This window comes from Lissotriton helveticus, chromosome 10 (assembly GCF_964261635.1).
Source record: "Lissotriton helveticus chromosome 10, aLisHel1.1, whole genome shotgun sequence".
In the NCBI taxonomy this organism is placed as follows: Eukaryota; Metazoa; Chordata; class Amphibia; order Caudata; family Salamandridae; genus Lissotriton; species Lissotriton helveticus.
The window spans coordinates 1033648775-1033665332 of record NC_136071.1 but is presented as its reverse complement, the minus strand read 5'-3'; the positions used below and the strand labels follow the sequence as shown (position 1 = coordinate 1033665332).

The following is a 16558-nucleotide window of genomic DNA, read 5'->3' as shown; positions in this document are numbered from 1 at the left end:
GCCACGTCTTCCTTATTGGTAGCAGGTAGTTTACCTCACTCGGTGGTACCAAACATGTGCCTCCCTTTTCATCCACAATCAGCTTGAACTATCAGTGCACAGCAGATCAGGTTAAATATCCATGAGCAGCAGTCCTGCAAAAAGACTTAAAAATGGTGTACAGTAAACAAGAAAATAGTATATATTTTAGATGAGGAGTTATTTTCATGATCCAGGCAATAAAAATAGTTAATTGCAAACACATAATATCAGTGCACATTTACTTTGTAGTGAAGAGATCTTACGTAATCCAAAGTAATCAACTTGGGCACTGTAGGCAGACATTTAAAGAGTAAGTATTGGTTTTATACATTGGCAATGAATTGATCAACATAGAAAAAGTAACCACAGTAGTTCAAAATCATGAGTTGATCAACATAGAAAAAGTAACCACAAAAGTTTAAAATATTCACCTCCACAGAAGTAGCTACCGGATCAATGATTTGCCAGTGAGTGAAGTTAACAAAGAAACAGGTTGCACAAATACTGGTCAGGTTACATTCCTTATACATTCAAGGGAGTACATAAGTGAAGCTCTTGGCACACAAACTGTGCTTTGCCTTATCTTGCCTTCAAAAAATCCTATAATCATAAACATAGAGCTGTGGAAAGTAAGTGTCTCTAGTGTCCTTAACCTCTTCAAGTGGTTAATTCCTACCTGTGGCTCCAGGTGGTGGCATCCATACTCATTTTCTGTGACCCTAATGCCCAAATCACAAATCTCATGCTATACACTGGGATGGGAGAGGTGTGGCGCCGCGGCCAGGGCGACTGACGCTGAACGCTGGGGATCAAGGTTCGATCCCCGGCTCCGGCGGCAGGTTAGCCCAGCACCATGCGACTCTGGGCAATAGCTTGCTTAATCTTCCCGACAGCCCCCAACGCCTAGAGACCCTAACGGGTGATTGTGCGCTATACAAATGTGGATTATTATTATTATTATAAAATATGATTTTTATCATTTTCCATAGTTGCCCCTGTTTTACTACATGTCTAGATGGTTCACATTTTGGGGTGTCCATGGATATAGCCAAGTCCCGGGAACACCTGCAGGTTGTTTCTCTATGCACACACACAAAAACCAACAAATTGTGTTTTTCAGGGTTCAGACATAACAGACACAGTTGCCAATGTTTCCATGCATAAGTTACACTTACACTCAAAAACAGTTGACCCCTAAAATATGCAAAAATTGGAGACACTCTTGATTGACATATTTAATTTGCCTACAAGTCCATGGTACACAGTAACAAAGTGTACCCAGGGCATGTAAGTTAAATGACACTAATGAACTGCAGCACATATTGTGCCACCACTAAAGTGACAATGCAAGGCATGTCCCCTGGGCTGCCACTGCAGCCTGGGTAGGCAGTGTTAAAACTGCCACTTTGGCTTGGCAAAATGAACCTTCTGCCAGATCTAAACCTTAATTTTTAATACTTATAAGTCACAAATAGGTAGGTCCTCTTGCCCATGGTGTAGAGTGCAGGTAAGGTAATTAATAAGTAGGGCATGTGTTCTTATTTTTTACATGGCCTGGCAATGAAAAATCCCTGAAGTCATTTTTCACTTTGACAAGGCTGGCTTTCGCATAGAAAAGCATTGGGTTACTTTATACTGCCTTATAATGCATACCTTCAATTTGGGAGAAGCTAGAATAATACTTGAAGGACTCATTTTAATATTAATTTAAAATTCAATTTAATTGGCAAGACAGATTTTATATTACTGTTTTAAAAATTACACTTTTAAAAAGTTGTCATTTTCCTGCCGGGGCCAAATGTGTCTGTTTGCCAGTGTGCATCATCACCCAGGTGTTGAAAAGCTCCATTGATGAGGTGTTGATTTGGATCCCAGGGTTAAGACAAAAATCTACGCATGGGTGGAGGTGTCTTGATTCTTTCACAGGAAGACGATTTGTGTAGTGCTCAGGAACTTAGGGCCTCATTACAATGGTGGTGAGACCACCATTGTAATGAGGCCACCACCACCGGACCATGCAAAACCGTCCACCGCATTAGGATAGTGGGCGGATGGTCGGCGGGCGGAGAGAACATCCAACACTAATTCAACAGGCTCTCAAGGAGCCCGTCAGACGGACTGTAACCCATACAATAGTGGCGGTGCCTGCTCAGGCACGGCGTAGGGATAACAATGTCAGTTTCCGCCGTCCTTTTCATGGCGGTTAACCCACCATAAAAAGGCAGGCAGAACGTGACTTTGGGGCCCATAGCCGGTCCCCTTTACCCCCTGGACCTCTGCTATGGGCCCTGGTGGGCACCTATGGTGCTCTCCTAAAAAAAACACACCATGTGGGTGCCTGCCACATAGAGCAGGAATGTTTGAAATGTGTTTTTTGTATTGCGGCATGTGCTGCAGCCCGCAGCACACACAGCAATACTAAAGATAAACATTGCGACTGTGTGCACACCTATAAACATGCACCACATGCACACCTCGCCTCTTTAAATGATAAATAAGTGCAGGTGCACAGACATGCGCTCCAGATACACAACCATACACAGGCACAACCTCACTCACACAACAAATGGTGAAAAATAACATGCACTCAGAGACACTTGCATGCATACACATGCACACATACTCCAAATGTGAAATAAGTGAATTTACTTAGACATATCCTCACCCTCTAAATGATACATGATAAGGCTGCACACATCACACAGAAACATAGACGCACACACACCAACATTTTAAGAAGTGTGGGCACAGATGCACACAGAGACACAAAAGCACACATGATTATACAGTCTAGAGGATAATGTGAGCACACAGATGCACGCACATGCTCACACCTTCCAAATATAACAAATACGTGTGCGTAGATGCGTCACAGTTGCTTACTGACATTCTGTGAATTATAAATAATGCCAAAAGTTCTAACTGGTGTTTCTAATTTGCACATTTCCCATAGACTGTGGCCGAGGTTCTCCGTCATCAGCAGTGCCCAGTTCTGCTCCAGGGCATGATGGGGCCTGTAAACGAAAAGCTGTTGACCCAAGGTAAGAGTCTATAATGCTTCACTCCAGTAGAAAGCTTTCACGAGTAACCAGTGACCTGCCTGACTTTCTCCTTTCTTAATTGTTTTAGAAAACACTTACATAGGAACTCTCGAAAGGGAATCCAGGAGAAAGAGGCCAATAGGTTGTCATCGAGTAGCAGGTATGGGCAAAGAAAAGAGCAAGTGCTTCAAACCTGTGGACTTGCCAGACAATGCTTGGTGTCCTTGTTGTTTGATCATTCCATCCGAGTTAGGTATATATTGACACAGTGTTTATCTCCTTCCTGCTTTTCTCTTATTAAGAAAGAGTGCAGAACTGGAAACATTGTTAAAGTGGTAAAGTGGCAATAAGCAAAGATCACACTTTTTTTACAATATTCCAGCGGAAATAAAGGTTGCATATTTAATTCATGGAGCGGAAAATATTTTCTAAAATTGTCATCTGTTATATCATTGGCAGTGCCTTTTCCTTTTTAGGTCTCGGCTAGCAAAGGCTGCGCACATGCGCAGTCTCGCTGGCGAGATTTTATGTTTCTTAGTAGCGAGGGTTAACCCCGCCCCTCTTCTCCATTGGCTGGCTTCCTAAACGGCAGCCAGCCATTGGAGAAGAGCTTTCAGTGATGTCATTTTTTACCTCTAAGCCCCACCTTTTTTGGATTGGGGTGTGTGTTTTTCAACGTTCTTTTTCATTCTTCTCCATTGGCTGGAATGTAATAACAACAGTCTAAAACACGCCCGTTGTTTACTTTCCAGCCAATGAGAAGAGGGGAGAAAGAAAAACACGCACCCCAGTCTGAAAAAGACGGGGCTTAGACACAAATGGCGAGTGCTGTTTCCATAACGTGTACCCTCTTGCTTTCCAGGAAGCCCAGCTTCCTCCTCCCCCTGCGGAACGCTGCCATTGCCCAGCTTAGCTCGGTGAACCATCCCTTCCTGGTCGTATTTGCTGTGGCTCGCCCGAAGCTCAAGACTAGGGGAGAGAGCAGCAACTTAAATCCGCGCATGAGCTCCAGGCTGCCAGGGAAAGTGTGGGAGAAGCTGGGACAAGCGGGCTGCGGTGCATGCACCTGGAGCCGAAGCCGGGTCTGTGTAGGGCACTCCCTTTCAGTGTGTCCGAGGTGCTCCCTGGCACCCCCGCCTACCTTGAGCCCCCTCCCGGTGCCCGGGCTGCGTTTCTCTCTCCTCGGCTGCCCTCCCCGCTCCCCAGCCGCCCCCTCATCCTCCTGGGACCATGGGGCTCCGGGCCCGCGCCCTCTACGACTTCAAGTCGGAGAACCCGGGCGAGATCTCACTGCGAGAGACAGAGCTGCTGACCCTGTGCAGCGCGCAGGACATCGAGGGCTGGCTGGAGGGGGTCAACAGCCGCGGCGACTGTGGCCTCTTCCCGGCCTCCTACGTGGAGGTGTTGCGGGCGGCCGAGCCTGCCCGCACCGCCGCCGCCCCTGCCGGCGCCCGCCCCGGAGCCTCACTACCCGGCCCACTATGCCAACCTGTCGGTGGGCGGCTTCTCCCCGGAGCCAGTGCAGTTCTCGTTCCGGGCCCCACAGTACTCTGCCCTCCCGGGGGCGCTGGCACTGATGCAGCAGCGGCGGTCGCAGTCCTACCCGCCCGGGCCCCAGCACGGAGCCCCCTACCAGACCAGCCAGGGCAGCGACGACGAGTGGGACGACAGCTGCTCCACCGTGACCGACGACGCCAGTACCCTCAGTTACCCAGAGTACGAGGGTGGCGCGCCGGCCCGCTACCGCCTCTCCACCCGCTCAGACGCGTCCTCCCGCTCCTCCTACCCACTCGCAGGCGGGCAGCGCCACGGGCTTGGCACAGTCTCTCTTGAAGAAGGTAAGGGACATGCACAAGAGTTCTTCCCTTTGCCTATTCCAGTTTGTCCCCTTAGAGATAAGCACATTGTGGCAGTTCGGTGCCCTTTGAGAATTAACGTTTAGTAACAAATCAACTTTAAGAAGTGTTGTTGCCATACACTGGTGAGTTTGACTTGTTCATAAGATGGGCTATCATTGTCAAGAAACCCAGAACGTGGTCTACTACATCATCAGCGGGAGACCTTGGCCTCCCTTCAAATCATTTGTTCACTATAAGAAAGAGTCAGGAGAGAAGGAAGTCAAAAAGAATTTCAGGAGATTTAAACACTGTCCCATGCTTCAACTCCTCCTTCTTAGTGAAAAAGCAAGTATGGAAAGAAGATAACACAGTTCCTCCTCAGCGGTGGTTCCAAGGTGCTTGTCAATCCTTTGAGTGTAGTAATTAAGTGCTCAAACATTCTATTCATCTGGTTGTGGTGTGAACAAGATAAATCAGAGTTACTGCACATTTGTCCTATATCACCTTCAAGTATGTGGATTTAAAGTTGACTCAATTGCCCAAAATGGTGTCTTTAGAGAAGCCAACTGATGAAAAGATACCAATCAGACCCTTCGCTACAACAGGTCTGTAGTGTCCTTGGGATCACTGCCTTAGGATGCCTGGCAATATGGTCAACCACAATAATCATGTATTTGTTGTCGGAAGCCATCGGGCATCCAGCAGGCAATGGCAACCCTCCACACTTCACAAATGGCACTGTACCAACTGTATTGGCTATGTGTGTGTGTGTGGCTCTGTGTGTTTATGTTTGGCTCTGTGTGTGTGGCTCTGTGTGTGTCTCTGTGTGTGTGTGTCTGTGTGTGTGTGGCTCTGTGTGTGTGTGGCTCTGTGTGTTTGGCTGTGTGTGTGTGTGTGGCTCTGTGTGTGTCTGTGTGTGTGTGTGTGTGGGGGGGGCTCTGTGTGTGGCTCTGTGTGGCTCTGTGTGTGTGTGGCTCCGTGTATGGCTCTGTGTGTGGCTGTGAGTGTGTGTGGATGTGTGTGTGTGGCTCTGTGTGTGTGTGGCTCTGCGTGTGTGTGGCTCTGTATGTGTGTGGGGCTCTGTGTGTGGGGGGGCTCTGTGTGTGGGGGGGGCGCTGTGTGTGTGGGGGGGCTCTGTGTGTGGGGGGGCTCTTTATGTGTGTGGGGGGCTCTGTGTGTGTGGGGGGGCTCTGTGTGTGTGGGGGGCTCTGTGCGTGTGTGTGTGGGGGCTCTGTGATTGGGTGTGGGGGGCACTCTGTGTGTGTGGGAGCTCTCTGTGCGTGGGGGGGGGCTTTGTGTGTGTGGGGCTCTGTGTGTGTTTGGCTGTGTGTGTGGGGGGGCTGTCTGTGTGTGTGTGTGGCTCTGTGTGTGTGTGGCTCTGTGTGTGTGTGTGTGTGTGTGTGTGGCTCTGTGTGTGTGTGTGGCTCTGTGTGTGTGGCTCTGTGTGTGTGTGGCTCTGTGTGTGTGTGGCTCTATGTGTCGGTGGCTCTCTGTGTGTGTGGCGCTGTGTGTATGTGTGTGTGGGGCTCTGTGTGTGTGTGGGGGGCTCTATGTGTGTGTGTGTGGGGCTGTGTGTGTGTGGGGGGGGCTCTGTGTGTATGGGGCTCTGTGTGTGTGGGGGGGTCTCTGTGTGTGGGGGGGCTCTGTGTGTGGGGGGCTCTGTGTATGTGTGGGGAGCTCTCTGTGTGTGTGTGTGCTCTCTGTGTGTATGTGGGGCTTTGTGTGGTGTGTGTGTGCGTGGGGCTCTCTGTGTGTGTGTGTGTGTGGGGGGCTCTGTGTGTGTGGGGGGGCTCTGTGTGTGTGTGGGGCTGTGCGTGTGTGGGGGGCTCTGTGTCTGTGTGTGGCTCTGTGTGTGTGGGGCTCTGTGTGTGTGTGGGGCTCTGTGTGTGTGTGGAGGCACTGTGTGTGTGTGGAGGGCTCTCTGTGTGTGTGGGGGGGCTCTGTGTGTGGGGGCTCTGTGTGTGGGGGGCTCTGTGTGTGTGGGGGGCTCTGTGTGCGTGTGTGTGGCTCTGTGTGTGTGCGGTGCTCTGTGTGTGTGTGTGGCTCTGTGTCTGTGGCTCTGTGTGTGTGTATGGCTCTGTGTGTGTGTGTGGCTCTGTGTGTGGCTCTCTGTGTGTGTGTGACTCTGTGTGTGTGTGTGGCTCTGTGTGTGTGGCTGTGTGTGTCTCTGTGTGCGTGTGTGGCTCTGTGTGTGGCTCTGTGTGTGTGGCTTTGTGTGTGTGTGTGTGTGTGTGGCTCTATTAATCAACTGTCACTCTCTACTAACTATTAATCACTGCTAATACTCTCTACTACTCTCTAATGCTTACCTATTGCCATTGTAAATGACAATACCATATATATATCAGTTTTAAAAAAAACTATAAAGGAAAAAAATGACATTTGCAATGCCAATAGCTCTAACTTTAACAAAGACGAGACCATTGCATTGTAAATGCTTGTTTAATATTTTGTCAACGAGGTAAGATCCAGATCTATGTGTCCACTGAGCTACCTAAAGCTGACATTTAGCATTTTACCACAAAAGATATGCTGTACCTGATGCATTATGATAAATATATGTTATATCAACCTCTATCCACTGTCTTTTGAAAATCTCCTTGCATGGAGTTGGCCTTGGCTAATCAACAATCTACCCCTTTGATCCCCTGGGTGCTGCGTTTATTGGTCAGCCCACTGTACCACTGACTAGAAGAACGAGAGCTCACTCTTTTCAAGGTCCTACTGTAATACTCACAAGCTTGGTCAAAAATGCACTCTGGTGGAGTTAGCATCATCTCTGTTTTCTTTTTTTCATTTGCTTTGCAAGCATCTCATTCTTGGACAATAGTGATCAATAGCTTCAGGGAATTTGAATCAGGCATTCCTGCACAAAATGTGACAGATTCATGCTGTAGGGAGTTGCTGCCATCCTTCTTATTGGTTCTTTGCCGAGTTTTTGTTTTCATAGTGAGAAGGGAAAAGGATAGATGAAAAAACATAAACGTGTACAGATGCAATCACTATACACTATATAACTTTGGACCAATAGAGATGTGTTGTAGTTGGAGGGCATGGTCTGGAACTATTCAGGTAGGAAGTAAGATCTTTATTCCTTGTTAGGGCAGGATTCTCCAGAACATTGGCATCAGCATTCTATGCATCATCACATTCTCACAGCATCGACAATCAACATGCTTTCCTTACACAAAGGTCAAAGCAAGCATGCCACACCACTACAGGATGCAGTGAATCTTTCAGAACCAGATGGTGGGGCTGTAGGTGGTTATGCAAGGGTATATAGAGTAGACACAGAAGAATTTCAGTTTTTGTGTGGGCCTCAATAATTTTGAAAAATAGCTGTAGTGTTCACAACGTAGTGATTTTCTGTTCATTTCTAAACAAAGATAGTTGAAACATCAAGTGCATAGGCTGCTATAGTGTGTAATTTGAGTAACATATTCTTAGTGGTTCACCTAAGTTCGATTTTTGCCATATTGCTATTCACGCACATCACCAGTATATTTTCCGGCTACATCTCCGGTGGGTGGGAAAACAAGTTCTGACCCTGATAAAGGCGGGTGGAGTATCTCATCTTCACTGGGGAGTGGCTAAGGGAAGGACCAGAGGCCCTCCATGTGAGGGATTGCATCTTGCTTTAGACCTTCGTGCAATTAACCAAGAGAAAAAGTTCTGAAAAAGGAGGTAGCTGTACTGCAAGAAAGTAGTCAGAATTGCATGAAAAGGATTCTCCAATCACTTGCTAGTGCAAAGGCTAAGACTGGCATCTTCTTATCCTCTCCTCGGAATATTCGTGGACTTGGAAGGAAACACCTAGAAGAAAGAAGACTGTCGGAAAGCAGTAGGTAAAAAGGCCCAATGACAGCAGACTGCCTCCATCACTCCCCAGTGGTAAAGTGGTTGCACTCCTTTTATATTCTAAATGGACCCAAAAACCATTACAACTCCTGACTCCCCGAAGGACCAGCTGCCTAATTCCCTCATTTATGGAAGAACTAGCTGCATTTGCTTGTTAGAAAGAGAAGCTTATATTTTAGGAGATTTAAATCTATAGATCGAAGAGCCTTTTTGCTTCACACAAACCTTGGTCTGTGACTTTGCGAGTCACCTCTAAGATACAACTTTTTCCATCTCTAATCTTATTCAGACCCATACTTCTTTATTGCATCCTTGGTCAGATCCATTTCTCCTTGCAATCATTGTTAAAAATGAAACCTCTAAATCTCATTTGTCATTCTTTAATGGGAGTGGGACAGGTTTAATTCAGATGAGCTGAATGTGAGTTCCTCTGCTATTTCACCGTCTTTGTCCACAGACCAGCCACATTTACTTGGCAAGATACATTTTGTTTGTAAAATAGTCTTAGGTAATTCGACCCGGCTTCAAAAATGCTGTTTGCCATCTTCCAAAACCATTAAAAAAACCTTGGTTTTCGGCTGTGTATAGAGCTATTAAACTGGAAGTCCACTTAGTTAATAGGCAGTGGCGCAAAGTCTGCAATTCTGAGTTGAGAGAAATATATAAAGCAGCCAGTGCAACTTTTAAACAACAAAATGAAGTAGGAAATATGTGTGGTTTTCTGCTTGTCTGAAGAAGATCTTCAATATTGCAAAAAACCCGATTTCATATATTTGCAGAAACTCAAGCTCCCAGGGAAGGCAGACCATATTATCCAGCCTTCCCCATTATTGTGCAATAATATGTCTCACATCTCCTTGACAAAAGTAAAAAAATGTAGGGAATCAATCCCTAAGGAAATCTTCTTCTGTTTTAGAGTCACTCTCATGGGCAAATATTTTCTGCATGAGCTCATATTCTTTGACTTTTTCTCACCTACTTACTCTCACAATTGTTTTTCTGGACAGAGAAGCATTGCAAGAGAAGGAGTTTCACAGCAACATAAATCAATGCTATCGGGGGCATGGCCACGGAGCTGAAGGGGGAAGACGTGTGAGCCTGGAGCTCTGCGCTGCCCCGTTATTTATCCTGCATAGGGACAACAAATTGATTCACAGAGATCTCGCAATGGCGGAGCCAGCGATCGGAGCACCCAACGGAACTGCTGGCGAGGTTGTGTGCCCCCGCTTTCTGGTAAATCGGAGAGGAGATGCGGTGCCCACGGGGTAGCCAAAATGGTGCCGATGGCGGAGACGAGACCCTAGAAGGCGGCGCAGAGAGTCGGAGCCCGGCAAGGGCAGAGGGCGAGCAGAGGTTAGCGAGCACAGCCTGCCGGTGCTGCCTTTCCTAATCCTGCTGAGTTGCTGCCTTGGGAGCCCCTGCTGAGTCGGGGTCCGCGACGGCCGATTTGGTGGAGCTGGGCCTGCTGCGGTGGCGGTCCCTGCCTGCAGGGTTGACCATCACTGGGGGCGAGGCGGCCACCCTGAGGTGCGGCATCTGGAAGGGTCACGGCAGGAGTCCGATGAAGCACCGAGGAGTCGGACACGGTGGATGCTTGGAGCGCGGTCCGCCACTTGGGAGTTGGAACGGCCTGCGCAGGTCATGAGCGGCTGGTGGGCGCTGGCGCATTGCTGAACTACAGTGAGCTCTGTGGAGGGCACCCCGGAGCTCCGATCGGAGACGGCGATCGTGGCCCACTGACAGAGAGCGGGGCCCTGGAGGAGGCGTGGCCTGCCATTGTTTGTACGCGCATGAACCATCCAACCCATGCATATAGGTGAGGCTGCGGGCCCGCAAGGCATGGACCGATTGGGGGTGACGCGGCACTCCCGCTGCTGGGAACAGGGATCCTTGGTGCTACGGGCAAGATCCTGGCCTGCTGATCGTGACCCCGGGTTGTTAAGGAGGTGCAGCCATCTAGGTGTGCAGGCTGCTGATCTAGACACTTGGATGTGAGGGGGTGCCTGTGCCGTTAGACCCTGGGGAGCTGCCGTTGGATGCAGCCCTGAGAGAGGGTGTGGTCGGATGGCCACTACAGGCTGCGGCGGACACAAAGGTGAGGCCTGACAGACTCCCTCCTTATAAGCACTGGAAGAGCACGACGAGGGGGCGGAATCCTGGCAGTGGAGACACGGCTCCTCAGTAGGGGCGCCTGGAGAGGCCACCGGGTAGCGGCGTCCACAGTGAATGGGCCCCGGGAGACGAACAGAGCTGGCACCGTAGTAGCACTATTCTGATGCATTGTGGCACCAGAGTTTGGGTGTGATTGTGACGCTGGACGTTTGCCACTTTGTTTGGGCCGTCCCACGGGTGTCCCTTGCTGGAGCTACCGGGGTGCGGGTGAGACCTGTGTGGTGACCCTTGACTGTCGAGGAAGACCCTGCTGTGGGGAGATCTGGGTGTGCATGACGTTTGGACCGCCAGCTGTGCCTATCCACACACCACTCCCAGTGAGAGAGCAGTTGGATCTGGGGCGGGGAGCTGCCTGGTGCCTGAGCCTGATGGGGTGAGAAGAAGTTTGGTTGTGGATTACCTGGCTGCACAGGGCACATTTGGGAGCACCTGGTGGCTGCACCTGGGGAGCGAGGGACTGTGTGAGTAGGGAGGTGCGCCCAGGCAGCGGTAAGGGACACAGTCGGCCATTGCTCCCCTTAGGTGTGGAGCGCACATAACGTTGGTAGACACTGAGAAGGCCGCATTGGAACTGGGGTTTGAGATACGACAGTTAATGGGGAAGCCGTGGGGGAAGCAGGGGAGGTCACCTCCTGAGGTGGAAGAAGATACTGGGGTGCAAGACAAGCAGGGAGAGATGACACAACCTCCGGAGGGGATGATGAAGCAGCAGGTGGACCAAATCCTTCATGCCATCACTGATACCAGAGCAGCTCTACAGCAGGACATTGCACATGTGGCGCAGGGGTTGGGCCTCCTTCGGGTGGACCACGCTAAACTTGTCGATAGAGTGAAGCAGATGGAGGTCACCCTCGAGGCCATGGAATCCGCCCATCAGGCACTGGAGGATCAGATGACAAATGTTCAACACAGATTGGGTACATTAGAGCGGAGAGCCGAAGATGCTGAAGGGAGAAATTGACGAACAACGTCTGCATGGAGGGGCTGCCGGAAGGAGTGGAGGGGTCCAGTATGGTGGATTACCTGGAGACTTGGTTGAGAACGGAAGTTGCCCCTGAGGGCCTCTCTTCCTTTACGCCCTAGAAAGAGCACATAGAGTCCCGACTCAGCCGCTGGCCCCCGGAAGGCCACCCAGGCCAGTGGTAGCGAGACTGCTTCACTACAAAGATAGAGATCTCCAGCTGCGTAATGCCAGAACTCTGGGCCCCTACACAGTGGTAATGGCAAAGTGACACTGTCCCCAGACTACACAATGGAAGTACAGCGCAACCGAGCTTCGTTTCTGGAAGTCAAGAAGGCACTCCGAGACGAGGGCCTCCAATATTCGTTGATGTTCCCTGCGCGCCTACGGGTGGCTGTGGATGGTAAGACCTTTTTTCATGGCAGCCCTGAGGAAGCTTGGATTTGGCTTGAGTCATACAGGGCAGGCACAGGTGCGGCTGGGAGCAATGGAAGCGCGCAGGCAGAGGGGCTGTGCCTGCATCGCTCGCGGCTCACCCGACGGCACCGTCCTCCCACCCGGGGGCCCACGGAGACACAGACAGAGAGCGAGCAAACGGCTGCACTGAAGGCCGTTACGGTCATCTCTCGAGACGAGGTAGCGACGTCATTGGCAGCCACAGAATCGGATAAGGGATCAGTGAGGTTGAACACATATGTTTCAACAACAGGCAGTGGTCACTTGCTGCATGTGACACCCGGGACAGCAGACGAGCTCGTGGATGCCTAAAGACTTGGAGTCATTCGTGTGGGTGCTTGCATAGAAGGATGCTTTACTTTGCGTTTAATTGTTTTCCACTATTCCTGAGGGTGGCCGCTGGACGGAGCTGGAGGGATCACTGGGAACAGATACATGAGTGGTAACTGTGGTTCCATTACAGTATTTGCCTCAAGAGAGGCTGACTGCCTATATTTGGGGGTATGGCGCAGGAAGATGGTGGTTTAGGGGGTCGATCCCTCACAGCACTTGGCCGCCTCTCCCTGTGTTTGAGTGGGTGTACTCCCTTGGTCTTTACTGTGGGAACGTTTGTGATTCTAGTTTGGATGGGTACTGGTTTTGTAGCACCTGTTCTGGGGTGGGGTGGTTGGGGATGTTCTGGGGGTTTTGTTTGGGATCGTTAGAGGCACCCGTGTGTAAACAACTTGAGAACAACTGTTGCTATGGCATATATTTCAGCATGGGGTAGTCACTTGATATACGATGGAATGTTCAGGGACTCCATACTATGATACGACGTCATAAAGTGCATGCTTACTTGGTTCGTAGGGTGGTTCACATAGCCTTTCTCCAGGAAACTCACATCACTCAGACTGAGAGCTTGGCGGTGAAGCGCAGATGGAGAGGGCAATTATTTTGTACGACCTATTTGGCCTTTGCTAGGGGGGCTTTAATTTGGTTTAGAGCGGGAGTCCCATTCCAGATGACACAACAGTTAGTGGATCCATATGTGGTGGCAGCGGGTCGGCTTAATGGTATGGACGTGACGCTCTGTCGTATCTATGCCCCTAATGTTGATCAGATTTACTTTTTTACTCACTTATCAGGGAGGTTAGCACCGCACCTGACTGGTTCCATATTGATGGGAGGGGACTTCAACTCCATTGTAGATACAGAGATGGATAGGTCCCATTCACCGTTGCCCGGCGCTCCAATACACAGGTCTGCTAAGGCTAGGCGACTGTGGCAGAACAGTTGGGGGTTGGTAGATACATGACGCGCGCACCACTTAGAGGAGCGGGACTACTCTTACTGGTCCCGATTCACAGAACTAACTTAAGACAAAATCCTAAACGTATTACTTTTGGTATTCACAGAAGACATTTAGTAGTAGTAAAGTTAGGATTTTGTCTTAAGTCTGTCTTAAGTCTGTCCTAAGTTTGTCTTAAGTTTGTCTTAAGTCTGTCTTAAGTCTGTATTAAGTTTGTCTTAAGTTTGTCTTAAGTCTGTCTTAAGTCTGTCTTAAGTCTGTCCTAAGTTTGTCTTAAATCTGTCTTAAGTCTGTCTTAAGTCTGTCCTAAGTCTGTCCTACTACTATTGGTATTCACAGAAGGCATTTAGTAGTAGTAAAGTTAGGATTTTGTCTTAAGTTTGACTTATGACAGACTTAAGACAGACTTAAGACAGACTTAAGACAGACTTAAGACAAACTTAGGACAGACTTAAGACAGACTTAAGACAGACTTAAGACAAAATCCTAACTTTACTACTACTAAATGCCTTCTGTGAATACCAAAAGTAGTAAGTTTAGGATTTTGTCTTAAGTTAGTTATGTGAATCGGGCCCCATATTCTGGCCTGCATGACCTACATGTACGGCTTGATGCGATATTGTGCACACCTGACGTTCATGCTAAGGTGGAACATAGTGAATATCTTGCCAGAATGATATCAGATCATAATCCGTTGTTAGTTAAGGTACAATGGGTCCAGAAGAGACCAGTCTTACCGACCTGGCGGTTACGTCCGGAAAGGCTGGAGTACCCTGTCTTCCGCAACAAAATTGGGACAGGCATAACTCATTATTTTAGTGAGAACGAGGGTGCTGCGTCAATAGTGGCATTGGAATGGGACGCATTTAAGGTGGTGGTGCAGGGCCTATTTATCACTAAAACGGTGGGGATGCCAAAGACATTATTGAATGAAATAGAGTCCACAGAACAGCGGTTGCGAACAGCTGAGAGAGCTTGCCCGGAAAATCTGGGTGCCCAAGGGGAGGTTTTGGATGCTAGAGAGGCGGTCGCGACACAGGTGGAGAGGCTGTGTTGCTTTGATCAGGATCCTATATGGCGAGGGTGCATGCAGAGGTGGATAAAGCGGGCATGTTGTTGGCATGGTTGGCTAACCCGAACCCCCGGGGATCGCCTATATTAGACCTGATGGCTCTGATGGGAGAGTTGGTATATACACAGCGTGGGATTAATGGTTTGTTTCTGGATTAATATACGGGCCCCTACCGCAGCAAACTACGACATGATGGGACGGCAACTGGGGAGTTCTTGTTGGATTTGCCATTACCCCAGTTAGGGAAAGAACAAGCTGATCTGTTGGGGCAGGAGATCACGCTGGGTGAAATTAGAGAGGCAATTAAACATATGGCGCGTAACAATACACCGGGGGTGGATGGACTTCCCATAGAATGTTACTCGGTATATGTTGATTGTTTAGCTCCACGTTTAGTGGCGTAGTTTTGGGAGGCGTGGAAGGTGGGGACTTGGGAGGCCATTAATATCCCACTGCTGAAACCTAGGAGGGACACAACTGACAAGGTGGCATACCGCCCACTTTCACTGTTAACCTTTGACTATAAGATCCTGAGTAGGATTCTTGCGACTCAACTCCTCCCGTATATGTCTGAGCTGGTTCACCCAGATCAGGCGGGATTTATCCCAAAACAGAACACGTCTACTAACATGCAACGTTTGCTTTGCATATTAGGGGGGGACCACAGCTCTGTGCCATTAGCAACGGTCCTGTCGGTTGATATTGAGAAGGCTTTTGACAGTCTGGAATGGCCATACCTGTTTCAAGTTATGGGAGTGATGGGACTAGGGGAGGGATTCGTGGGATGGACGGAGACGCTCTGTAGGTCTGCGACCGCCAGGGTTAGGACGGGGGGCGATGACCTCCTCTTCCTGTTCGATCAGGTGGGGAACGCGGCAGGGCTGCCCGCTCTCTCCCCTACTGTTTGCTTTAGCGATTGATCCGCTGGCTGCACAAGCCAGGTCGGGGAAGTATTACACTGGTCTGGCACTACGCGCAGACATGCAGTATATGTCTCTTCAAGTGGATGACTTACTCATGTTCTTAGCTGAAACGGGGGAGGCATTGAAGGGGGCGACATCATTACTGCGCATATTCGGCGCGGCTTCAGGTTTGCAGGTTAACTGGACAAAGACTTGCCTATTCCCTGTGGACGTATCGAGGCTGGTCCCCGCCCAGGTGGAGGGTATATAATGGGAGCCTCGTTGCTTACCCTACCTTGGTACTAACATTTATCATACACATGAGGACCTGTTAGATGGTAATGTAAGCACGGCTCTGAGAGGGATTAAGGGCAGCGTACAGTTTTGGAGCACGCTGCAGTTATCAGCGTCTCTGGGGTGGAGGGTTATCAGAGCCACAGACTTTGCTGGCGTGCCAATATGTGGTGATGACAGCAGGGACTATTGAAGCTATAGTGTGTCTGTACAGATGAATGGTGTGCAAGGGGATACAATCATTGAGCCGATTACAACGGCAGTGGGAAGCAGACCTGGGTAGGGAGATCCCTGAGGCGACTTGGGCTAAGGGCGAGAGAGCATGGAATAGCACGCGCAATGCTAGGTTTCAGCTGATTCATTTCTTTGTATTGCATAGAGCCTATCTCACTCCGGCCAAGATTAATAGGTATTTTGGTTTGGATACTGCCCAATGCCCTGCCCAATGCCCACGTTGCAATTCGGTGGGGGCGGAGTTTCCTCATGTGCTCTGGATTTGCCCACAATTGGGAACATATTGGGAAGAAGTGGTCGATGCACTCTGTGAGGTTACGGGTCGGCAGGTTGAACTGGAGATGGGTAAGTGCTTATTACATTGGTTTCCCCATACATCTAAGACAAAGGTCACAAGAAAATTCTTGGATCTAGGATT

The 16558-nt window shown here is 49.4% G+C and overlaps 1 protein-coding gene across 4 annotated transcripts in view; it reads left to right on the top strand.

Moving 5' to 3' along the window:
- PPP1R9A (protein phosphatase 1 regulatory subunit 9A) overlaps positions 1-16558 on the top strand; it is a 778883-nt gene that overhangs the window by 678545 nt on the left and 83780 nt on the right. For all 4 annotated transcript variants that reach the window (XM_078663735.1, XM_078663734.1, XM_078663733.1 and 1 more), the window contains 2 exons: positions 2975-3062; positions 3151-3222. In XM_078663735.1, coding sequence (XP_078519861.1) covers positions 2975-3062; positions 3151-3222 — 160 coding nt within the window. The remainder of the gene's footprint in view (positions 1-2974; positions 3063-3150; positions 3223-16558) is intronic.